The sequence below is a fragment of the Gallinula chloropus genome (genome assembly GCF_964237585.1).
Source record: "Gallinula chloropus genome assembly, chromosome: Z".
In the NCBI taxonomy this organism is placed as follows: Eukaryota; Metazoa; Chordata; class Aves; order Gruiformes; family Rallidae; genus Gallinula; species Gallinula chloropus.
The window spans coordinates 65,596,231-65,622,648 of record NC_140089.1 but is presented as its reverse complement, the minus strand read 5'-3'; the positions used below and the strand labels follow the sequence as shown (position 1 = coordinate 65,622,648).

Here is a 26,418-nt window from a genome sequence, read left to right as displayed (position 1 = left end):
AACAGACTCAACACAGAGCGGAGAAAGAAACTACCTAATTTATTACACTACACTACAAACAACAGTGAAAACTGGAGTTGGGAGTGTGACCAGATCTAAAAACAAATGCAACCAGATCTCAAACCACTTTCCCCCCACCATTTCCTCCTTAGCAGACTTTAGTCAGGATTTTGCTCCCTTCTTCCCCCCCATTTGCAGTACAGGGGAGCAGGGACTGGGGAAAATGGGGTTCTCAGTAGCATCTTCCCCCCCACCCCCTGCTCACAGTTCAGGGGGGCAGGGACTGGGAAAAAATGGGGTTCTTGGTAACTTCTTCATGAGCTGTTTTCCTTTTCCAGATATTAACACACCTCTAACCTCCCCCCATGGCTCCCTTCTTAGCAGACTTCACTCTAGTCATGATTTCACTCCCTTCTTCCCCCGATCACAGCACAGGGGGGCAGGGACTGGGAGATGGGGGCTTCGGTCAGTCCCTTGCAAGTTGGTTTCCTTCTTGACCTGGGGGGAGGGGGAGGGGGGGGGAGGGGAGGGGAAGGGGCATTCATTCCACCCCCTCCCCCTGCTGCACTGTGGGGTCTCACCCACAGGAGACAGTCCTCCACAAACTTTTGCAATGTGAATCCTTTCCCACAGGGCTTTATCTCTTTATCACAGTGTCTCTCAGCCCCAGTCCTCCACAGGATTCCAAGCCTCCCCCAGCAAACCTGTTCCGACACAAATATTTCTCTCTCATCTCTGTGTCTCTGAGTCTCCTCATGGCTGCAAGTGCTGGCAGGGGCTTGTTCCATTGTAGGGTCACTACGTCTTCTTTGTGTCTCCACCTGCTCCATCCGGCATGTAGCCCCTCCACAGGCTGCAGGTGGGGTCTTGGCCTTTTCCATGGGTTTCTCCAGGGGCTGCAGGGGCATCTTTCTCTCTGGCACCTGGGGCGCCTCCTCCCCCTCCCTTTCCCAGCCTTGGTGTCTGCACAGCTCGTTACATCTTCTCACTCCCTTCTCCAGTGGCAAAATGCAGCCACTTTGGGTTTTTATCTCCTGTATGTGATTCTGATGCTCTGTGACCATCTCTCAGCCTTGAATTGCCTGAAGTTTACACTGAGGCTGGCAGAAAACTGTAACTGCTTCTTAAAAGATGGTCTCAGCAGCACAGCCTCACAAAACTGCAACACCTTAATATGTTAACACTTTAAAACTCTAGAGATGGGAATACTTGTGTGGACTTGGTAGCCAGAATCTGTTCGGTAGTGGTGTTTCAAACCAATCTGTGTGAGAAAACCTTGACCTGGAAAGAACTGAACATCTTTCTACACCTCCTTAAAAACTTGTTAATCCTAACTTGAACTGCAAACTTTGAAGTCAGTAGCCACTGCTAAATTTCAACCTTAGTGTTAATGGAAAACCATTTTTGAGGCAGCCTTACTCCTCTTGGAACCAGGAAACACCAAGTTGTCATACAAACAAAGGACAGCTCTGACAGAGAAGCAGAAGTACCGTGAGAGAGACACTTGGTGTGAGACGCAAACACTGGGACATTTGAGGTGGTTGATCCGTCTCCACACTGAGCCCCTTGGTAATGTGCTTGGTGAGTTTTGAGAACTCAATGTTGGCAAAGTTGGAAGCACTCAAATAAACATAACCTGCCACTGTTTCACTTAGAAGGTATGTAGAGTGGCTTAATACAATGGCTTGATATATTAATCTTACAAAAAGGTCAGGATTCATCTGTGAAAAGCTCTTGCACAGTGCAAACCCTTTCCCTGATAGCTGAAAATAATCCTGTGCTGTGTCACTTGCCCTGCTTTTCTTATTCCCACAATTAAACACATGATCTGCTGCCACTTCGTCAGCCTTCCTTCAGCAACAAAGCAGTAATTGCTTAAAAAGAAAATCCTTCAAATTCATCCCTCAGAGCAGCGACTGTGATAGTGAATTATGGGCCATTGGTTTTTTTAATTCCTACTGTTACTGATGCTGTGTTAATGTTACAATGTTAACCTGTTTTTAATCAGTGTATTAAGTTCTAACACATTAGCAGAATGCCCACAGATACTTGCAACATGTAAGGGATGGGTAGAGCGACAGTGTGAAGGAAAAAGAAAAAAAACCCAAACCACCTCATAGTAATTGTAGCATCTCTCTGGCTAAAGAATGAGTTGCTGGAATTTGTCTTGCAAGGGTTAATTTTGTCAGACTACTTCATGGACAGCTGAAAACTCTGAAAGATAAGACTTTCTGAATGTGTGAAGGCTGCAGTTTTTGGAAGATGAAGCAGATGTACTGTGGTTCTAAAAATCAACCTGTATTGACAACATTAGCTGCATCTTCGGCACTTTATGAATGTGTCAGCTTTTTATTGATTCTTTAAAATTGAAGCTAGCAACAAGCAATAAGGTAATGGCATGTTTTCTTCCTCTCACACATGGAGGAAATTCAATTTTTTTCTGTAATTTACTGGTAGTATTTACAAAAAATAAGATTAAGTTAGTGCTTTTAAGTTATCCCTGTTATTTAAACCTTTTATATAGTTCTATAAACAATGTTTCTAGCAAGTAGGGTGAAGACTTTGACCCAGAATAAAGTTCACTGGGCTGTATTTGGTCAGTGTGCTGTTTGTTGGTTTGTTTTTTGGGCTGTAGTGTTTTGTTTTGTTTTTTTTTAACTGAGGCTAGTGCGCTGACTGAACTTGTCCATACAGAAGTGTCTCAGATATGTAGGAGCAGAGGAGGAATCATGATTACTGAAATAATCAAAAAGCATCTGTGCCCGTAAAACCATGTTATTGATGACAAAAGGCACAGACTGCGGAGTTTGTACTGATTAACGATAGCTACAATTAAATTCAGTATACATGGGTCTTAATGCAACATCACAGCAACTTAGCACAGACTTGCACAGATCTGTAAAACCTGAGGCAGGGGTTATTATGTTTTCAGACCACGTTTTTTGAGACACAGAAGGTCTCAAGTGCAGGAGTCTCTGTCTCATTAAGCCTGCTTTGTGTTGTCGCAGTGGAATGAAACAGCTCTAAACCTAGCCCAACTTAAACTGGCCAGAGGAGGATTCTGCATAGAGCAAAGGCAAAAGAGCATAAGAGCATCATGTTGTCCCTCTGGGGTAGAGCTGGTGTCTGAGAACCATGCAGAGTGGCAGTGAAGGCACTGCCTGCTAAGTATATGATCTGTAAAGTCTTGACATAGCTAAGTTTTACCTTCAGTGCTCTGTATGTGTTGGATGCTGTGCACCAGATCTAGGGCAGCGGGTCTTTTGAGTCTGTTTTATTGAGACTTTCAGAAAGGAAACAGTGTAATGGCAGAAAACTGAAGTTGTTACAGGTCATTTGCAGTATAACTGACATCTGAGCTCAAGCATTGCAAGCCTGAAAAATTGAATAGTTTCTTGGTATGGTTATCATTTGGTGCCTCCCTGTTTTCAGTGACTGTAAAACAGCTGGGAGAAAAGTGTTAATCTTCAGCTTTTAAAGGATATGGAGGTTTTTTTTTAATGTACTTATGAAACTAACGATTTCTCCATTCTAAGAGCTAGACTATGCCCATGTAGAACAACATGTTTACACTTTTCCCGCCTATTTTGCAGTATTGTTATAAAACATAATGTTTGCGAGACTTGTCTGGAGTAAGACAGTCTGTACTGACACAGCTGATAATTTTTCCAGGTTGTGCAGAAGTCCTTGGAACAGGTGAGTCCTAAGTGACACTAAAAGAGTTATGTAGGAGCCCTAAAAAAGTCAGCCTGATCTGAGACAGAAAAACAAGCTTCAGTTTGCTATGTTTGGTTGTTGGGTTTTTTCTTAGGGTTTTTTTCCCCTTCCTCTGTTTTAGAGATACTTAAGCTGGAGAAGCATAAGAGAAGTGACCTTGCATTTTAACATCAATGCAGTGATGTGTAGGAAAAGCAAGGATTTCTTGTTTTGTTTGTGCATATACTGTTTAGAATCCAGCCTTACAAATGCTTTATTTGAAATGTTTTCTAAGTCTTCCTGTATCAATTCCATACCTGGGGTGTTCTTTCTTTCTTTCTTTCTTTCTTTCTTTATTTTGTATGGGGAGATCTTGGCAGTTCTTAACATCTTTACCAGCAAGTCGTAACAGTGAATCATCTCCTATGGAACCTTACTCTGTAGTCAGAAGTAGTGCTTTGGGATGGCACGCTGAAGACAGGTCAAGAGATTAATGTGACTTAAAGTGTCTATAGAAGACAGTGCCTGACATCTGCTGTGCTGTTATAATAAATTATAACCAGTACACTCCGATTTAAAAAAAAAAAAAACACAAACAACCTAGATCAAGAAAGCTGTTGCAGCTCTGTTAAATGGGATACTTGCTGGTTTTGTATGATTCTTGCTTGTTCATTTTGGCAGTTTTTCCACAATGAGTGTCTGTTGCAGTATGACAGTACCTGGAATTACAAGTAGAGTAGTTTTACATTAGAAGTAGAACACACTGACATTGTAAATATTGAAGACATAAAGCATACAAAGGGAAGTATGTGGGTTCTAAATTGCAGTTACATTTTGTTCATGATGAATGTGGCATTTTAAATTTAGGGGAATTACTCAGCTTCATAATGCAATATTGTATGCAGGTGTAACTGTTGTTTTGTGTCTAAGCACATGTTATGCTAAAAGGTGTTGTTTTAAATTGCAAATTCTGAACAGTTGCTGGAACTTCCTAGGAAGTGCCAGAGTTGGTTACCGCAGCCTCCGATTCTGCTGGCCTGTGCCTTTGCCTTATGATCTCTAATTACATTGTTTCACACTATTTTTTTCCTGCCTCATTCAGTGAACAGGATGGGCGGCGCTCAGGAATTGAGCGGGTACTTGATATTTTAATCCTTATCATTCATGTAGCAGCCTAGGCTTTATTTACTTGCAGACCATTTAAACCTCTAAAGAATACATAATTATTCATTCCCGTATGGCCTTTACTAAAGGTCCCTGGATGAACTATTTTTATCCATTCAATTGTACTTCCATGTGCATTTTCTGGTCAATACCTATAACTTTCCTTTATGCACTGTGTGAAGTAAACACACGTGTGCATACGCCCACGTATGCATATCTGTTTGCTGCTGAAAGAATTTTGTGATTGTTCTGATAACTTGTAGATGGAAACTAAGTGTCCGTTAGATACTTCAAAACAGCCTTTCTTGAGGATATGCATCCATGTAACTGGGGTCATCATTCTCATATGCAGCCCTCTGTTTTGTGGTGCTCTTCAACGTCATATGTATCTGTCTGAGTATGCTGTAGGTCAGACAAGTTGCATCTGTTCAAATGCAGGTGGTAGTCCTTGCTGGACATGATTGTAAAGACAATTTAACTAATGTAGCACTCAGAATACAAGTTAATAATGAGAAATGGAAAAAAGTGAGTGTAGTTGAACAGTGGGACAGATTTTCCGGAGAGATTGTGGAGTCTCCATCTTTGCAGATGTTCAGAACCCAACTGGATGCAGTCTTGAGTAATCTGCTGTGATTGCACTGGTTTGAACAGGTTATACCAGAGGATCTCCAGGGGTCCCTTCCAGCTTCAACAATTGTCATTTATACACCACAATAACCTACTTACGCTTATATATTACTATTAGTTCTGAGGGCAAGACTTCATGGATCTTGTGGCTGTCTTCTAAGTAGAAATGCTAGTAAAATGTTTGTCTGTAATTTCCATTTGGCTAGAAGGGTGTCTTAGCAGTTTCATATACAGCAGTTTAACTGTTCTCAGCAGAAGTTGTAGAAATGCTTGTACAGCAGTGGTTCTGTTGTTACGTTGGTTCTTTGGAGAACAATGCAATAAATTACAATGATTTATAATAAATAATCTGCTACTTCATCTGTTTGGGGGTTGAAGAACAGTGTAGAAATCCTGGTGGCTGTAGTCAACTGTTTAGGTCTTGATCCTGTTAACTTTTGCAGGTGTTGGGTGCTTGAAAAAACTTGTGTCTTTGTCACTGACTCTGTCAAACTTCAGTACTGTTACCAGTGCTTCATAGCTCTGACTGTAAGGCTTTTCTGTAACATCTGTTTATGGCTTGAAATATTTCAGTATGGCTGCTACAGAAAGGGTATTCCCATTGCTAATGTTAAGACTTCAAATAAGAACAGAAGACAGCATGTAAAAGTCCTATCATTTATAGTATTCCAAATATATTGCTTTTATCTGTCTGCTGCTGATGGGATGTGAGCTTTACAGTACTTGTCTTTAAAAGGCCACTTGCAGTTAAAATAAGCTTTATTCCTAATGTTGTGTAACTTTTTCTCTTGCAGAAGGAGTTGAGCCTTCCGAGAAGAGGGAGTTTGTAAGTATACGAAGCTTTTTCTGTTGTCCTCACAGTATAGCATGTAGTTTTGGCAGTATTTGAGTAGGCTAGTCTTCAGGACAGTTAAAATGAAGGTGAAATGTGGCAGTTGGTGTGCTTTAAAATACACACAAAGAAATTAAGTTAGTAAATGAAAACCTCTGTGTTGTGCATTGACGGGTTTTTATGCCTGTTCCCCTATTCTATAGGAGCTATTGTGAGTCATTTCAAAAGTGACAAAAAGTTTTATGTTGAAGGGCTTGTTTTGTATTAAAGGTCAGTTAGAATCTAGGAAGAAATTTTGTGTCTGTATGAATGATACGAACTAGACTTGACAGGTAAGTAAACTTTTTTTCTTACAAAACAGTGATCACACCTGTAAATGAAAGGAACAAAGAAGAGTTCTACTAAGTGTGTGGGGTTGTTAAGATACTGTTTTGGTCAGTAGAAGTAAAGACTCTACATTCTTCTATAAATTGTTACTGTGTCAGAAAAATATGAACTCACATGCTGTTGTTTAGCTGTGCTTTGAGATTTCTCTACCTTGGCTTTGTTTTTCTAATGATTTTCAACTGTTTTGGTTTTAAAGCTTGTATTTCTTGTGTATCTGTTCTGTTCCTTGTTTATTAACAGTTTATTGGGAAAGTATTAGGATAAGTACATAGCAAAATGTCTTAAGAAGCAAGCTCTGTTAACTTACTACTTTCTTTGAAAAAATACCTCAGGGCTATAAGGTTATTGCTATACTTGGATGTGACAGTATGTTGTGAATGAAATCCTAAGTCCTTGCAGAAAAGGCCAGTTACTTGGTTTTATTTTTCCATACTTGTTTTGAACTTGGTAGTGTTTATCTTTTGGTGATAGTAAGGATAGGTGTATGAATAACTGAAATTAAGAGATCAGAACGTGCAGTTGTGTTCTGTTGTTCTGTCTTAAATGATGTGTCAGAACTCTGTAGAAATCTGCTTACTTGAAAAAGACTTCCTTGTTTTAGGTTCTGACACACAAAAATGGGTAAGCAAACCCATTTTTAAGAAGTGTCAAGGAAATATAAAATTAATTCCACGTCAAGTATTCAATTATTGCAATGACAGAGAGAAAAACAATGAAGGAAAGGTCTGCTTGGTGCCTTTTTTAGTGCCCTTGGTGCTTTACGGTACCCTGAAACTGTTGGGTGGGCAAAAGACTGAAGTTGATGGCTAAACTCACACTGACTTCAACCAGAGCAGAAAGTGCATCTTGAGGCACCTTTAAAAAAAAAAAGCGGCTATGACCTTGCTTACTCTTGCTCTGAGGTTTGATATTAATTGATATTAGAGACTTTTCTCCAAGTTGCTGCAAAGCAATCTCCCGAGTTGCATTCATCTACATATTTTTATAGCTGGTGACTTAGATGTAAGTGCATGTTCTTTAATGTTTGAGACCTACTTTTAATGCTCCTTTGCTGCACTGTTCTATGCTATAGTATACTTCATGGAAAGTATGTGCGGAGACGCGGCTATACCTTCACTAGTCGCACTGAGTTACGAAGGTGCTTAGGATTCTGCAAATGTTATTTTAAAACATCTTTAATCCTGCTGTCTTAGCTACCAGAGTTCATAGTACTGAAATTTACAAGAGCTTGTAGCATCAGGGGTGATGTGTGCGGGCCATATTTGCTGCTCTGTTTGAATGTTACCTGCTGATACAAAGGCTGGATTTCAGAATGTGAGAGGTTCTATGTTTTTATTGCTTAAGCATCCAGAGGTCCTGAATAGCTCTAGGTAGGCGTATCACTTTGTCTTCTAGAGCTTCAGAGCCAACAGCATGCCAGGGACAGATTTAAGCAGGGCAGGGAGGGCTGGTTCAGGGTGGTCAAGTAAAGAAGCTTGGAAAAGTTGCATTTGGGTCAAGGCATGAATGGCACTGATTTCTGCCCTTCTCCCTGCCCCTTCTTTGAAATCATCCCTTACTCTCTTATGATACAAACAGAGGGGGAAGGAAAGAGTAAAGGTACCTTGCTTCTGATTCACTGTCCATATGTTTCAAAGAGCATGCAAAATATTTAAACTTTCTTTTGTATCTGTTTTACTGGTTTTTAATAACTGTTTAGACTTGCTACCAGCTAGACCATATAGAGATGTTTTCCATATATATATATATATATATACAGATAATTTTAAAATACATTTTCTATGACAACATAAAGGAGGCTACTGATTCTAAATCTCAGTGGGATGGTGTATGGTATGTAGAACATGGTTATATGGAAAGGTAGGTATTTGGTAGGAAGCGTGCTGAGTGGCAGATTGTTTGAAAAGTGGTATTTGACTGATACAGAGTATCAGCCTTTCTGTTGTGCTGAGCAAACCAGAGCTCTTGGACTGACTTAACTATGTGCTCAATTCTATCCCAGAATTGGAACCTGGGTTTGTTAGGTTAGTAAGATGGGCAGGGCTGACTTACTGCCAGCAAACCTTAAGCAGAGGAGTCTACGTGTCTAGTAGCTGTTACTCCAAGTTCATTAGCTGTAGCATCCATTCTGTCACATCATGTTAACCTGCTGCAAGTCAGCAATCCTTCTTTACTTGGTGAACCTCATCTGCCAGTGGTACCCACGTTGTGTCATTGGGCACCTGTGTTCTTGCCATGAGTGGAGTTATTCCACATAGTAGCTGAGCTTTTGATCCATGTCTGTCAACCTGCAAGTCCAGCTGGCTTCAGTCAAAAAACATAATTCTCTTCACTGACCTATTTATGTTATCATTGCTCTGTCCAAATACAGAGACTTATCTGGAAACCAGTACTGTCCCTGCTTTTTGTAACGCATGATTCAGCTGATGTAAGGACAGGATAGTATGAAACTCTGCTTCCTGGTTAAGGGCATAGTAATGGCAGAAGTCAAGAATCTTAAAGGAGCTGGAAAAGGGAAAAGGAGGGATGGGAAATGGTTAGTGTGTTCTAGGGGGAACTGTGGGAGCAGGTTGAGGAGATAAGTGAAGGAAACTTGGAGAGGACTTAACTTTCCTATTTTTTTCCCAGATTATCTGTGGCTGTGGGGCCTCATTTTTGACCTTATGACATACATTAAGCTTTCTGTGGGCCTCCTACAATTAAACCCAATTCTCATTTTATGTAGTTGTTACACAGCAATTCCTAAAGAAAGAATTGAAGGCAAAACATTTTAAAATATTAAGTTAGCTTTAGCATAGCTGGTATAAACTGTATTGAGAAGTGCTGGTTGAGAAAAATGAGCTTTTCTATCCTCAAAGCATACCCTGGCTGTGCTGGCACAAGTGCTTATTTGGGCATGGCCAGAGCTGATGCAGGTTGTAACTAGCTCCATGCTAGTTACATGATGAGCATCTTTCACTGCCCAGCTGCACAAATGCCTTCCTGAAACAAGGTATGTGGTGGCAGGGAGGCAGAGAGAATAGCTGGGAGGTCTCTAGCAGCCAAACTAACTTTATGTAAACTTAATGTGATTGGAAACTGGCATGGCTGTTACTATCCCACTTAAACTCTGTCAGAAAACGCTGTGTTTCTGTACACTGCCACTACAGGGATGGATTATTTATATGTTACAATATCGTTCTTTCTTTATTTTCACCAAACACTTCCAAATATCAGGGGAGATACTTGTGCTTAATATTACAAGCCAGTCCCAGAAACCAGGATTTATTTTGATCAGAGTGAATTGTTGCTAATGTCTGTGTATGAAGCATGCAGATCCCTGATGGACCCAAAAATGTCTGATTGCATCTAAAAATCCCAATCCTCAGAGAACTGCAGAAAGAGAGGGCATGAGGTCAAAGATTATGGTACAAAAATTACCCTCAGCTTCAAGTAGCTACTTGTGAGTTTAAAATGCCTGTATCCTAAAATTGAATTTAACAGGCTGCTGTGAGGTAGAGAGGAGCCTTTCAGAAACAGCAATACTTAAAGAAGTAACAACGTAGGTAGAGGAAGTTTCTCCTTTCTTAGAGAGAGCTTCAGTGATTAGATACCTGCCCTAGGAGTAAAATACCTGATTTTTCCAGATTAAATCAGCTGTTTCTTTCCTTTTAATGTGTCAATTTCAGTTTAATGCAGAGCTAGTTAATGTTTAGAATCTTTTTGCTGCATCTGTCCTTCTCTTGACATTTCTGAAACTAATTATAAAATAGACTCTAGTTTAGTAGCAGTGATTATATAATCTACTTGCACCTGTGGAAATGTCAGAGTTCGTCACAGAATTTTCATAAAACTCATTTATGCATTGCAGTGAAGCAGCTGATATTCTTGGATAACAGTAGCGTAACAGTGTGACTGGCCAAGAACTGAAGAGAAACACTAGTGAAAACCACTGCTTGCTTAGGGGCTTAATAAAATAAGTTTTGAGAAAGTTAATAACAGTTTTGGAAGAAAGTTTTTTGTCAATGACAAATATGGACTATCAGTTAATCTCAGGGAACAAGAAATCGAGTGGAGTGGTATTACGAAATCAGGCCGACCATACTTCAAAAAAAGAAAACAACTAAGCCAAAACCAAACCTCTGAGGCCAGTGTCAGGTAGGTGGGCAAAACTAAAACCGCAGTAGGGTTGACAGTTTCTTGGTGTCTGTATATGTGTATGCTTACAGATACATATCCACACACGTGCACAGGAATTATCTGTGTGTATAGGTGACTTGTGATAAGGAGAAGTGTTTAGATGGGATACCGAACCAGCCAAAGGAAACCTCAGAAGTGAAAGCCCAACTCTCTCCCAACAGCTGCTTCTGAGTTTTACCTCTCTGATTACATAGCTGCCTTTGTGGGTTGAAGCACAGAACTGTCAAAGACAGTCAAGGAAATAATTTTTGATTAACTGTGAGGAATTGAAAAGCAACATAAACAAAAAAACCCTCCATGTGCCACGAAGCGTGAGAAAAATCGCTACTTCCTTATGTGTGTATGTTTTAGGATGTTTGTATGCTTGTGCAGGCAGCTTTGCAGCTTTTTTCATTGAATGTATTTCTGCAGAAGGGCACTATTGTGCTGAAAGTGCTAATGTTGTGGTACATCATTTGCAAAGCACAGAAATTAAAATTTGATTCATTACAGCTGAAGACAGAAACATCATTTAATTTCTGGAAAATAGTGATTAGTTTTGGAAAACATTATCTAAGCCATTTTAGACAGATCACTATAAATAATACTATATTTTTTGAGAAATAAAATGTTTTCCATGTTAATTAGAAAAGCTATTTAAAATGCAGTCTTCAGATGCTGAAGTTACCAAAAATTTGTATTCCCAATTAAAATAAAAGCTCTCTATTTGTCTGTTTGTGAAATTCTTGTTGCCTGTCTGTGTAGCGTGTTAACTTGTGTTAGGAAGGAAGTGAAGGGGGCAAAATAGGTTAACCAAGAAGGCTTGTGAGCCATGGCTGGCAGGAACTAGCCCTTTTTCCCGCTAGACTTGGGTAGCTTGGGTGGTGCAGTCTGTACTGTGGGTAAAACTTGGACTTTTTGTTCCATTTCCACTGCATATGCATCAGATGCTTTAATCTCTGCTTGTGTGTTAGAGCAGTAGGCTTAGTTTGCTGATCTAAATTATATGTATAAAAAAACCCCAACTTTCCTCTGTTGGGTTGGTTGCATCCATGTTTAGGGTTTCTTCAGGCATAGTTCTGTAAAAATAAAAAAGGCTTTTTTGGTGTTGCAATCAAGGATAACTGCTTTGGTACCAGCAAATTACACAGTGCTCTTAAACTGTATGTTAAAGACAGGGCTTTTCTGGAAGGAGTTGAAAATGTGGGTTAAGAAGATCTGTTGTGGTGTAACCCCCAGTGACAGCTAAGCCCCATGCTACCACTTGGTCACTCCCCCCCACTAGGATGTGTGAGGCAGTTTGAAGGGTGTAAGTGAGAAAACTCATAGGCTGAGATCAAGACAGGTAGTGGGTAAAGCAAGGGCCACACACAAGCAAAGCCAGACAGGGAATTTGTTCACCACTTCCCATGAGCAGGCAGGTGTTCATCCATCTCCAGGAAAGGAGGGTTTTGTCTTGTGTAACAGTGAGTTGGGAAGGCAAACACCATCACTCTGAATGTCCTGCTTTTCCTTCTTGTGCTCCCTTCTCGAATGAGCGTATGGTATGGAACTTGGTCGTACAGTATGGGATATCCCTTTGGTCAGTTGAGGTCAGCTGTCCTGGCTGTGTCCCCTCCCAGCTCTCTGTGCAGCCCCAGCCTCCTCGCTGCTGGGGTGGGATGAGAGGCAGAAGAGGCGTTGGCTGTGTCAGCAGTCATGAAATCAGCTTTGCCTTATCAACCCTGTTTCCAGCAACAAAAGAAATTAAACATTGTCCCACAATAGCTACTCTGAAGGAAAGTGTCTGCATCCCAGCCCAAACCACTACATGGTCTTAGGTTTTCATGCCATGGAAATAGAGCCAGCTATTTCTTTTTTCTTTCATGTAGGTCTCATTTCTGTTTTATCCACTTTCTTTAGCTTCATCTGAGATTGAAGATGAAACTCCGCTTTGGACTTTCAAATGATTGTGTCCAATGTATTCATCTTGTATATTTGTAATAAAGAGCAAGCCATTAATCATGAAAAGAAAACTTGTCACTTTTTAATCTTAAATTGAGAGACTACCATTATCTTTAAATTTGGAAAGTGTAGTAGAATAATTATTGTTGCCAGGTAATGAATCTCTGTTCTGGTACGGGTGGATTGTGGTCAGATGGGTGGTTTCCAGAGCCATGTTTGACTCTTGAGATGCATGTGCTTTAGTGGTGGTGGTAGCACTATTTCGGTGCTTGTGTTAAATGAGAACATGCTTGTTCAGCTGTTTTTCTCCCTGGTTGTAGCATACTACAGTCTGTATACTCCACAGTGCTCAAAAACGGCGTTTCTGTCTTTCTGACAAACTAGGTAGACTCCAGTCTTGAACTTCGGTGTTTTTCTGCTGCTGTCACTGAGGGGATGTTTTCTTTTTCTTCAAGTCAAATTTTGTGATGTTTTGCTTACGCTACTGGTAGACATAAAAATCCTATCTCACTTTTACAGCTTTGTGTTACTGTTTCTGTCAGCACCTTTTGTCACAGCAACAGACTGGGAGAATAATGTCTCTTAAGTGCACCTATTTTTCTTAGTGATGGCTTCCTAAGAGCAGCAGGCACTCTTGAAATTTCTAGATGCTTGACATTGCATCTGTCATTAAAACAAGTTTTTGTTTAAAGGAGCACAAATTACGTATAGATACAGATAGTTTGGTACACAACCTTGTTGTTCTCAGTATCTATAATTTCTTCAGTGTTTCACCTTTGAACTTGCAGCAATGACTTTAAATTCCTTATTGCTGATGAAAATGCTGAATAGCACCAACCCAGCTCATAAAATTTTATGGACTTGTAAAAAACCCTAAAAATCTCCTTTGTACAAAGTAGATTTCTTCACTGACAACTTTTTTTGAGACTTGTTAATGAACTCTAAATATATTTAAATGTATGCTTTGTTTGGTGCAAGTGCTGAATAAGGAATTTTAATACTTCACAAAGTCTGTGTGTCTAGGCAGGTGACTTGTGTATGATATGGGAGACAAGGGCCACCAGCTGTTGAATCCTCATTGCATCTCTTGGGTTTCTTGTGACTGACAATGAAAATGTTGTTTTGGCGCATGGGTTTTGTATGCTTTGGGACCCATTATTTACTGTAGCGTGATCCTTTCCCCTCACAATGTTGCAAACTTCAGCTTCCATAAATTTAACAAAGGTCTGCTGCCCATTGTCTGTGTTTCCTTGTTTTAAAGTTGCATTGGGCTAACGGGAAGAAGAGTAACAGCCCATGCAGCATGCTGTGTAGCCTTGTTGCCATCTTCCTGTTGTCAGCGCAGGGTCTTCTGTGGAGAAATCCTTTGACGCAAACATACCCCTTTGTGTTTTATTGCTCATGGTTGTGTCCTTGGCTGTCTGCTTAACCTTGTTCCATTGTTTCTCTAGGTGCTTTCACACGTATACTTGCATCCCTGCTTCATCTGTACTGATACTGTTATGTACCTCTGTGTGTTGTCTCTTGACTCATGTTTTACTAGTATATGTGTGTGTTTTACACAATGACACCCGCTTTATAGTGTATCACATCACATGTTAGAGAAAGGAATGATCTGTGTTACTGTAATTTGCTACGCCCCTTTCTAGTGAAAGATACGTACGCTGCCTGAAGTTATTTTAAAAGCTTTTTAAAACCTTGTTACTGGTAAATTCCTGCTCATATGTTCATGTCTGTGCATGAACACAATCTTTATGTATGCATGCAAAAATAGTGATGATTTTTTTGTGTATTTTAAAGCTATTCTCTGTTAGTGGGACATAGGTTTGTAAAGCATTGTCCATTATGTTCTTTAATGCGTAGGTATGTTTACAAAATTTGTGGAAATAGCATGAGCATGGCTACTTGGAGGACTGATGTCCAGAAATGGAGACATTGATGTGCTGCAGTTAACTGTGTAATCAGATGTTTTTCCACTGTTAATCTGTGAGTGCTCTAGTGTCTAGACCAGGTACCATGCTTCTCCAGAGTGCTCTGGGTGTGCGATGTCCTGCTGGTATTTTGTTTTGGCTGCTTAAGCAGGGACAAGACAGGGTCAAGAATGAAAAATTGCCTTAAGTGATTCTTTATGAAAATTGTGATCAGATTAAGCACAGGGGAAAAAGCAAAATGAAATCAGCCTCTATAGTCAAGTCATGGATGTATAGGAATGTTGCAGCATTTCAGGATGGGAGAGGCTCACATTGTTGGAAGGAGCTTAGAAAATTGGGTGCCTCCAGACTTCGCCTAAATTAAATAAATGGTTTGTAGTAGAATAATGTATGTGAAACTTTTAAATATTTAAAGTATTTGTATCCAAGCAAATAATTCTTTTAGAGCACATGAAGTTCAACCTAGATGTTTGAGGGCCAGATCTCATGGCTGCTAGGTTGCTGGCAAGGTGAGGGCAGGTGCCGAGGTGCTAAAATAATTGCATCTGTACAAAAAAAATAGCAGTAGAAAAGACCTCATCAGTTCACTGCTGAAACAAAATGAGGCAAAAAAGAGTAGTGGAATGGAGGCCTGACGAATTGGCTAAACTGCTGTTCTTGCTTTTCCCATAGAACAGTCCACTCCCCTGAGGCCTTTCTCCCTGAACTGCTCCCTTTCTCTTGGTTCTGTGCTCCTACCCTGCATTGCCAGCTGAACTGGCAGCTTCTGGTATTGCAGTGATTCTGTGTGCATAGAAGCAAGAGACTACAGAGCAAGAGCAAAGGGAAAATGCTAGGGGAGTTCGATGGCTGGAAATGTGAGCTGCAGAGGCATGGGAGTAGTGATCTCTGAGCAGCAGGTTGGGATCTGTGGATACTTTGTTTTTGAGCACAATAATTACGTGATTAAATTCCGACTTTGAGTGGCAAATGTGGTGCATTTGGAAAGATACTTGCTGTAATTATTTTTAAATTAGCATTGGCTGTGTAGTTCTGTGAACAGAAGCTGCATTGTGAGTAAAATTATTTCTTTTTGGTATTTGTTCTAGTGAAACCTCAAAATTGTATGATATACACAAAAAGAACAAACGACCATATAACCACCTGTTTTGTTCTGCTGCCTGAGAAAGTACTTACCCAGTGAGAAAACTGGCAGTACAGCATGGTGTGGGTAATCACTGGTAGTTAGCGCAGCTTGAATTTCAAACAGTAAACCTTGAAGATCTGACATACTGGAACAGCTTCTTGTTCACTTGTTTGCTTTTTTCCCTTTCCCCAGTGGCATTCATTTTGGGGAGTCCAGTTTTCCTCAGTTAAGGAAAATTTAAAGTTTGTCAAAAGGAATTCTCTATCACAAAGGAGTTGTGATGTCCCCCTGGGTTGCATGGTCCAGGCTGCCCTATGCTGTATTGATGATTTTTTTTTTGGCACTGATGCTCCAAAGATTTTAATAATCTCTTAATCTACACAGAGAGCTTTCTGAGGCTGTGTGATTTCTAGCTTGCACATGCTTAGCCTCTGTAGGATTGGGGTCATGGTGAGGCTCTGGGGAGATTACATGATTGATGAACCTGTGCTCTGCTTAAATTCTAATGATGGGGTGGGGTTTTTTTCTGTTTGGGTTTTGGGTTGGCTTTGGGAGGATTTTTGGTGGGTTTTGTGGTGAGTTTTTGAGATGGAGGTTAAAAGTGAGGTGTAACCTACAAATGAGTACTTGATTTTATTTTAAGGAAAGAAGCACCCATATTTCTGCACAATTTATTCGATTCTCTGTATTCTAAATATATGCTCTCAGGTAAAAGAGGCAGAATCTGCCAACCTTGCCTCTTCTGGTAGGCATTCTAGCATTACAGTTTTTCCCCTGGAAATCTTTTTATTGCCATTCCATTGCGTAGAGGATAGGCTGATGTTCTAGAGATGTCAGGATCATAAAATCCCACTTCGGTTTTGTCTTAGAGGAGATGGGTAGTCTCTTTTTCTTCTCCTTCCTGTGAAATACAATTTTGAACACTTTGTATTACTGTCAGTATTCTAAACAAGCACTGTTGCTTATCATAAAGGATATTTACGTATTTATCTGCAGTTTCTTTGTCATTCAGTTGGACTACCACAGTGTTACGTCTTTCTGTACAGCATTTGGGAAAATCCTGTTGGTGCAGAATGCTTCAGTGTCTTCTGAGGAGCAAGTGAAAGCTGCTGCTATGCAGGTCACCCCAGAATTGCAAGTCACGATCTTCATCCTAGTTGCTACATAGCTTGGGATAAAAATATTGGAAAGACCACCTGAAAAACTAGCTGTGTAGGTACTTTGAATTATCAGCCTCTTAGTTTGCAGTAGTGTACTGCTACATTTTGTTATGCTGTATGGTTCTGTTACATGCACTGTAGAATTGTGTCTTGGATGAAGCCAAAGGGAGGATACTCTGCAGGCTGTTTATCTCCTACCCTGATGGGGAAGTGAGGGACGGAAAATGATGAGTGTGTACAGAGCACGTGTGTAGTAGTAAACACTCTTGGAACACTGAGTCTGTGTAATGTCCTCAAGTGCTTCCTTTGCTCTGTCAAGAGCGTGGTGGCATCTGTGCCTTCACACTGGCTGTCGTCCATGACCCACAATCCTTCCTGGCTCTCACCTTTCTTTTTCTCTAAGCTTTTGTATCCGCTAGTCTCTTCATACCCAGCGTACGAGCCGTGTCAGTCTCCCGTGATGAGCTCTTTTCTCAGACTACTAGTTCTTAATGACTTCTCCCCTTCTCCTTTCTCCAGCTATCTTTCCAGCAATGCTGTGCGCTTTTGCCTAGGGCCCAGAGGAATGGATTCAGCTTGTTAACCTGTGCCATGAGATGAGGAAAAGCTACTTCATTGTCAGGAGGTTGCTGCTGGATGTGAGGGGGACTGGCAGTCCGATAAAATTTCAGAAGATGAATGCTGCCTTCTGGAGGACCCAGGGACACAGCTGAATCTGAGGAGAGCAGCAAAGTAGGCATGTCATCACTGGCAGAGATCATGAATGAACTGGAAGATGCTAACAATCCTGATGCTTCTTCCTCTGAAGGCTTTACGCTGTAGTCCTGGACAGCAGTGGGTGAGAACTGCAGGAAGAGTTAGAGGAGGAGGAGGAAGGCTGGTTTGGTCTTGGGAAGGAATGTATGTCCATGGTCCACAGACTTAGACTTGCAAGTTTTAATGCAGCCAGAGTACAGTGTAGCAGCAAGAGGCTCCCTGTGCTGACAGTCAGGCCTCAGTTGTCCAGGGCTGGGAACGGTGCTTGCTCTCTAGTTGGGTTACATTGGCTGTTGCTGGTTCATTAGTTCCTTGTGAAGATCCTATATGGTGTTTGTGGTTGTGGCCATTTTTGACTCTACCACTACTATCTCTGCCTAAAGTTTCTGGGCCCTGTTGAATCTCTTCCATTGTAGCATCTGCTGCCTCCTACCCATGGGAGCTATGGGTCATGTTTACCCTCTTCGAAAATTTTGTTAACTGAGTGCAGTTCTTGACACACTTCTCTGTTGCTGGAGGTTTTCTGTCCCTTCATATTTTCAGCCTTTGTCTAAAGATGACTGCTTTCCTTGCAGGTATTCTCTCTGGGATAGAGTGGTGTAGAGCAGGGACAGGGATCCTGAGCCAGTGTGGTTGTTTAGCCGTGGCTGAAGGCCAGACACCCACCTAAGTCAGTCTATTAGTCCCTTTCATAGTTGTACAGGGGAGAAAATATATATTAAGAGGCTCAGGAGTCAAAATAAGGACAGGGAGAGATCATCCTGTCATGGAATGACATGGGCAAAACAGACTCAACGCAGAGTGAAGGAAGAAAACTACCTAATTTATTACACTACACTACAAAGAACAGTGAAACTGGAGTCAAGAGTGTAACCAAATCTTAAAAGAAACGCAACCAGATCTTAAAACACTTTCCTCCCCCCCACACCCTTCTTAGCAGACTTAAGTCAGGATTTTGCTCTCTTCTTCCCCCCTGCTCTCAGTACAGGGGAGGGCAGGGACTGGGGAAATGGGGTCCTTGGTTACTTCTTCATGAGCTGTTTTCCTTTTCCAGATCTTAAAACACCTCTAACCTCCCTCCCTGCTCCCTTCTTAGCAGACTTCACTCTAGTCATGATTTCACTCCCTTCTTCCCCCCGATCACAGCACAGTGGGGCAGGGACTGGGAGATGGGGCTTCGGTCAGTCCCTTGCAAGTTGGTTTCCTTTTTGGCTGGGGGCGGGGAGGAGGGGGTATTCATTCCACACCCTCCCCTGATGCACCGTGGGGTCCTGATGCACCGTGGGGTCTCACCCACAGGAGACAGTCCTCCACAAACTTTTGCAATGTGAATCCTTTCCCACAGGGCTTTATCTCTTTATCACAGTGTCTCTCAGCCCCAGTCCTCCACAGGATTCCAAGCCTCCCCCAGCAAACCTGTTCCGACACAAATATTTCTCTCTCATCTCTGTGTCTCTGAGTCTCCTCATGGCTGCAAGTGCTGGCAGGGGCTTGTTCCAACGTAGGGTCACAGCATCTTCTTTATGTCTTCACCTGCTCCATCCAGCATGGAGCCCCTCCACGCACTGCAGGTGGGGTCTTGGCCTTTTCCATGGGTTTCTCCAGGGGCTGCAGGGGCATCTTTCTCTGGCACCTGGGCCACCTCCTCCCCCTCCTTTTCCCAGCCTTGCTGTCTGCACAGCTTGTTACACCTTCTCACTCCCTTCGGTGGCAAAATGCAGCTGCTTCCGGGTTTTTATGTGATTCTCAGAGGTGCTGTGACTATCTCTCAGCTGCAACTTTGGCCTTGGATTGTCCAAAGTTTACACTGAGGCTGGCAGAAAGCTGTAACTGCTGCTTTAAAGACCTGTCTCAGCAGCACAGCCTCACAAAACTGCAACAGCCAGGTATAGATTTGCAGGACTCTGTACGTGTGGATTTCATATGGGGGTAGGCATGCCAAGAACCTGTTATGTATGTGAGGATGGGTGATGACTCCGAGGACTAAAATGAGGGGTAGGAAGCCTGAGGAGTGCTTGAGGAGGAGTTGGTGGCTCGCTGTGAGACCAGAGGTTGCAGAAACTGACTAAGTTACTTCACCCAAAAGCATGGGTGACTGCTGTGGTGGACTGAAAAGGGAAGGGATGATGGATGGGAGCGGGATAGAGCTACTCTCTCAGAATTTGGAGAAGGATAATAGTGTTTTGTCTGGATGCCTTTCTGTTCTGCAAAGGATAATAAGCCATTTCTGTAATCTTTTACAAGTCTGCTCCCCTAGTTGTGGCAGTGGCTAACCTGGCATTAGTGTACTTTCCTGCTAGCCATGTGCTCCTTTTCTTCGCCATCTCTCTCCTCTTGTCCTTTTTCCCAAATGCTGCTGTGTGCTTCTGTCTCATTTTTCTCCTAGCAAGCCAGTAGAGCTTAGACCTGTGAAATTTACTGAGGTGTGTTGTGACAGCTCACACAGGCATGTGAAAAGGTCAGAAAGAGTACTGGGGATAAGTGGATCCATAATATTGCTATGTTTGCCTGAAAGGCATGGCAGATAACTGCCACGGGGGAGTGAGTGACAGTCTAAAAGGTGACACAGGTTTTGGGAGTCTCTTACTTTATATTCATTGTGTGTTGGTTGCCACAGTGCAAAAGGCATTGTAATTGAATATAATCACGTTTTCTCATATCCCAGTGGCTTCACTCATGCATGTTTAGTGTAGTGATGCCCTAGGCAGCAAAGACAGGCATAGCATTTGACACAAACACATCCAGGTGTCCCTAATGTGGGATTGAGCATGATTCTGTAAACAAGTTCTTGCTGTTGAGGCTGAATGGAAACACTCACCTGCACCTTTGCAGATGATGTGCAGGGAACATAGATGATGGGAATGCTTCCTCCCCACCACCACCCCACCCCCCCCAGGCTACATTGTTCTATTTTTGCAGTCAGGCAACTAAGACAGACTTAAACACATCATGTGATTGAAAATGAGATTAAATCAGGTATGTTCTGTGTTCATGTGTGGGTATGGCTTGAGACTTGGCCTCAACTATTCTGTGATTCTTGTTATTGTTATTGAGATGCTGTTGAAAATGAGTTTTTATAGATTGTTGTCATACTTAGTTGACGTCTTGCCTGTATTCTGCTAGGAGATACTTTAAATACTTTAATTTACATTTTAAAATGTGGCTGTTTTTCTGGTTGCAATGAGTGTCAGAAGTATATTTCATGTGGAAAGCTTTTAAATTACTGCTCTATAAATCTGAACACTTTTTTTGGCATTTTTTTATTTTAGCCAAGTTTTGCCAGTAAGCTATACCAACAAATCTGTCTTGGGAGTGGGAGGATGTGAGGATATTGTCACTTTTGAGACCCTTTCGCTATATTGCATGTAGGTTAGAAACAGTAAGCAGGAAATTACACTGGCTGCAAGTGTAAGAAACCTGGATGACTGGCTTTAGTCATTGTTTTTCATTAGTGACCTAGATGATGGAATAGATGTTATTTATTAAGTTTTCAGGAGACAACAAGTTGGGAAGAATGCAAATATACTGAAGAACAGTATGGGTTCAAAAATCATTCTGACAACCTGTGGAAAATAAAGAGTGTTAAATAGAACAAGCTGGAGACTTCTTACTTCAGCAGAAAATCCTCAGCTTTTGAAATGCAAGATACTTGGATAGGCATCAGTGTGCGGGAGAGGGTCTGAGAAGTGTAGTGGTTCCACAGTGTGATGCTGTTGGGGGGAGGAAAGATGGGGCAAGAGGCTGCATCATCCTGATGTTTTGAGCTGCAAGGCATGCAGCATTATTACACCCCACAAAGAATTTACCAGGCCTTATGCTGGAGTGCTGCATGTAGGTTTGACTGCAGTGTGTGGAGATGGATCAGCCAGAGAACAAATGACAGCTGTCAGCTGCTTTGTAAACTTGACACAATCTATGGAAAAATATTTACTAAGCTGGGGTTATTTACTCCAGAGAAGGGAAGGCCTGAGGGGTGATTGGGAAAGTCTTAAGTGTATGGAATGTCTGCCATGAGTGGGAATTGAAAGTGTTTTCTGTTACTGGGGTGTAAAGCAAGACATAATGTGTTTAAAGTGGAGCAAGGGGGATTCAGCTTAGACACCATTGAAACGTTTACTGTTTCTGAATAGTGAAGCAGAGAAGTGGAGTGACTAAGAGTGTGGAATTTTAAGAACAGATGAGACAAACAGCTGGCTGGAGTGATTGGGATAATATAGGTATAATGGACCTCTCTTGGGAAAGGAGATGATCTCTTGACTTCGGTCTAGCTCTCCCTATAACACATCATACTTCCATGGGATTAATTGCCAAAGATTTCTAAGTGCCAAAGATTTCTAATTGCCAAAGATTTCTAAGTTGAAACTTTTGGAGATGTTTTTGTGAGAGACTGCCATATTTCTGTTGCTCACCTCTGTTTGGAGCATTTGCCAACCCCTGTTTTTCTAATGATTATCTAGAGAGAGCAAGGAGGTGCATTTAAAACCAGCCATACCTGTGGTAGCCATACACAGCTGTTTGGGAGAAGCTTCAGCAGGCATATATGTATTTGTGTCCATGATGGGGCCTTGTTAAGTTATCAGTGAGCCAGAAGAGTGGTCAGTAACTCTCTGTGTACGCATTAGTTGTTGATAAACAGGGTACAGGGTGTTGAGAGAAGGTCTGTTGGCTCAGCTGTAGAATCATGACATTTTTTTTTTGTGCTGTAACTTTTTTGATGGTGATATGATCATACAAAACTATTTTAAGTAAGATTTTTTTCATTGCTTTTGTATTGGGTATTGCTGAGATCAAGTTAGTGCTGTGCAGTGTGTTGGTAGCTGGCGTGGGGTTCATGACACACCTGGGTTTTGGCTGTTACTGAGCCGTGCTGGCGCGTGTGTCCATGCTCTGTCTCCTTTCTCCCCTGGTCTCTCTCTCCCTCCTCTCGCCCCCCAGCAGCAAAAAGGCTGATCCTTTATATTCATCTTCTGGAGCAACCACTACGTGTACTGAAGTCCTGTGGCCAGACATCACCTGATGACATAGTGAACAGTCTTTTGCTTTGCTTCTGCACGTGGCCTTTTTCTTTGTTACACTGGCTTTATCTTGACCCATGGGCTTGGGGTTGTTTTTGCATTCTTATGTTTTTCCCCTCCCTATTCTGCTGAGCAGTGGAGTGGTAGAGCGGCTTGGTGGACACCTCTGGCCAAGGTTAAAACACCAGAGTTTTCAATATATTTCTTTTGGTGGACAAATTAGTGCAGCAAAGTTAAATGGCATCAATTAGCACTGAAATACAGCACTGAAAAATATAGTTTAAACAAAGACCAGATAAACAAATGCTCTGGGCTTGGTTTATTTCTGTGTAACAAGGCTATTGAATTTAAAAAACCCAACTGTTTAAATCCCGTGTCATGTAGACCTCGTCAAGAAGTAGATCTATTCTTGCCTCTGCTTTTTAATGTGGTTCCTTTTGTTTTGAAAAGTAGTATAGATTGAGAATGTAATTATTAAAGCCTTATTTCTCAAGCTTTTTATGGTTTTGATATTAGCTTGATGTATGTCAATGGGAGACTGTATTAGTTGAGCTATTTTTATTGCTTTCTAATTTCAAGTCAGGATTTTTTTTTTTATTCTTATAGTATGTGAAATATGGTAGGAGTCATTTAAATCTGAAGTACCCACTGTGGCAGTTTTGCAGAAGAAGAAATTTTGACGAAAGGTGTGCCATTGTATTGGTTGAGCTTTTGATTTTGTATGGATTGTTATTTTAGGGTTATCACAGGCAGGTGTAAAAATCATATTCCCTAAAAGGGAAGATGGGAGACTATAGTGGAATATGAGGAATGCTATGTAAATGAGTTGCATTAGATGGGATATCTTGTTGGGGTTTTTTGCTGTTGTCTGTAATAGTGATCCAGATGATATTTAGACAGAGAATAGAGAGCTGCTCCCGCTCCCTGACCAGGTAACTTTATTTTTGTCTTCTGAGCTCAGTGTTGCAGGACTAGCCAGCATCAGCTCCTCTTGAACTTATTATCACCACCTCCTGCATGAGGAGGCTATTCTGGCTGCAGGGGAAATTTCAGAGCTATCTGTGGAAACTTTCTGGAGATGTGGGCATGAGTAAGGTTGCAGAGAGATTTTGCCAGGTCTGGACTGGTGCATGTTACTGATTCCATTTGTCTGCAGTGTTTTAGGATCAGTGTTTTTTAGTGAATGTGTTTAATGTGACAACCAGTTGCTGGGTTAACTTACCAGAGGTCTACACACCAGATCTGTTATTTTTTTAATGGTTAATTAACATTCCTAATAAATATATTATTCTGATATATTCCTTTTTTTTATACCATAGTGTTACCAGCATAGTATGCAACTAATTTCTAAAAAGTTATTAAACATAGGTTTTTAATTAATAGAGTAATTTTTAAAACTGTAATTTAAAAAGAAATTCCTTTCAGAGTAGCATGAATTACAGCTCTAAATAAACTCCGGCGAAGTGTTTTGTAGGGCCACCTGGGCTTTTGCTGTATATTCCAGTGACACATTAATAAAATGTATTACTGTAAGTCTGAAACAGGTAAGCAATTTATGGGTATGTCTGTAAATGTCAGTAGATCCATGCAGTTGATACTTAAGACTGGACAGAGTCATCCACAATATTTCTTCCTGTCATGGAGTACCAGGCAGTCATCCCCCTGTCCTGTGAGTTCATAGTGCTGTGGGCTGCCATGACCAAGGAACATGCGGGTTCTACCAAAGTTGGGCAGTGACAAGGAATTTATTTTGGCTTGCCATGCTGAGGTGCTTGTGCACTCTGAGCTCCTGGATATGGGCAAATGCAAACCCCTTCCATCATCCTCACCTGCTTCCCTTTCCCAGGGAAACCAACAGGACGCAGCCCCTTTCCTCTTCCTTGTAAAATCTGACCAAGGTGGGAAATTCCTTGCCATTGCACACTGAGTCTGAGCATAGGAGCGAGACATACAAGACAGATATAAGGAAAAGGAATCCTTTCACTGTATGGTATTGTCTCCATAGCTTTCGCCTGTCTTATAATTCTGGGGAAAGTATGTGTTAAGTCATAAAACCACCTGGAATAAACTGGCCATAGTCTGTCAATGAGAAGAATACTTCTTGATCATTTCTGGAAGATAGCTCAAGTGTGACATTTGTATACGTGTTGCATTGGTCAGTCTGATAACTTCAGTCAGAGGTAGATTTACATGTCATGCATTAGTTAAACTGGTGGAATTGGTTTTATCATTACAATAGCACTCATGACATCTACTTTAGGGATGATGCCAAAGATGAAGAAAACAGTTAAATCACTACTTTTGAGACTGTGATGTTACTGTAGCCTTTGCAAGTAAAATGAATGTTATTTATCTTAGGAATAAACTACAGTTACTTTTGTAACACAGAAGATAAATCTCACTATGAGCCTCATTTTCAACTTTTCACTTGTTTCCTTGGCTATATGTTGGTGAGATGATACCTAGATGATCTGCAATTCAGAGCAAATTGATCACACTGAAGTCAGCTTTCATTTGGAAGACTGAATCTAATTAAATTGCTGTTATTTTTTGCCCCCAGATATCTGAAACAGTTCCCATTTACTCCCACAAAACCTGTAAGACTGTAACAGTGGACATAATTTGATCACCTGCTATGCATTCATCTCTTTCAGTAAATCATGATTTTCAAAACTTCTCTCTGAATCAGGCAAAATACATAGAAGAATTATTTTCAAAGTCAATCTGCAACTCAATCCGAGCTTAGAATAATTTATCATTAATGTAATATGAAATGCCTGCATGAATTAGCAGAGGGAAGAGGTTGATTTATCATGGTTTCAAAATAGCCCTTACATGCAGTTGGTGAAGTTAAAGCTGCTGTGCCCAATTGCCAGTCCAACTCATTCTCCTTTAGATGAGACAAGCTGGAAGTCTTGTCCTCCTGCAGGTAAAGTGCGCCTACTGCCTAATTGTAATCTTTCACGCCAAAGCAGCCTTCAGTGACAGGCTGTTCTTTTGCCTGTTTTACATTGTTGCACTGCTTCAAGAACAGTGGGGGGAAAAAAAAACCACCTGGATTGTGGACTTTTGTCTGCTGTTCATACTCCAGTATGAAAATTGGCTGGTTTGGGGTGATGTGTAAAACTTATGCTTCTGAAGGAAGCACACCTTCTGCTTTGGAGCTAGTCCTGTTGCTGGTTCATGTATGGAAGTGATCCTGGTACTGCTCTGATTCAGTGGAGCTGGATGGCTGTCCTCCTGGGGCTTTTTACGCTGTGACTTTAGTGAAAATTTGACTGCTTTATACAACAAAATTTAGCTACTTTGGTGTTACGTTTGTGTGCATCTTGTACATGGGTAATGGGATGACGTACCTAACTGAAGGTCAGTGGGCACAAAGTTAAACCCTTTGGACATTGTGTAAGCCTTACCTACGTGTGTACATGTGTGGTGTGCTTGCAGTCACAACATACCTGCAAGTTCTCTGTCTCCGTCTGAAGAAGTCTTACATACAAAAGAGGTTTTATCAGAAGAATTTTAAGGGAACAGAGCTTGGTTTGAGAGATCCTGAGTAATCAGAGTAGGGAGCTGCTTGTTTTGACTGCTTAGGGGGAGCCAGGGACCTCTGCCTGTAGCTGTA

General features: G+C 41.3%; 1 protein-coding gene across 1 annotated transcript in view; it reads left to right on the top strand.

Annotated features, from left to right (window-relative positions):
• The window catches only part of MAST4 (microtubule associated serine/threonine kinase family member 4), a gene marked incomplete at its 5' end in the record, with an annotated part of 274,408 nt that overhangs the window by 120,702 nt on the left and 127,288 nt on the right, over nucleotides 1–26,418 (top strand). The window contains one exon of the mRNA XM_084278039.1: nucleotides 6,282–6,313. Within this exon, the coding sequence (XP_084134165.1) occupies nucleotides 6,282–6,313 (32 nt within the window). The remainder of the gene's footprint in view (nucleotides 1–6,281; nucleotides 6,314–26,418) is intronic.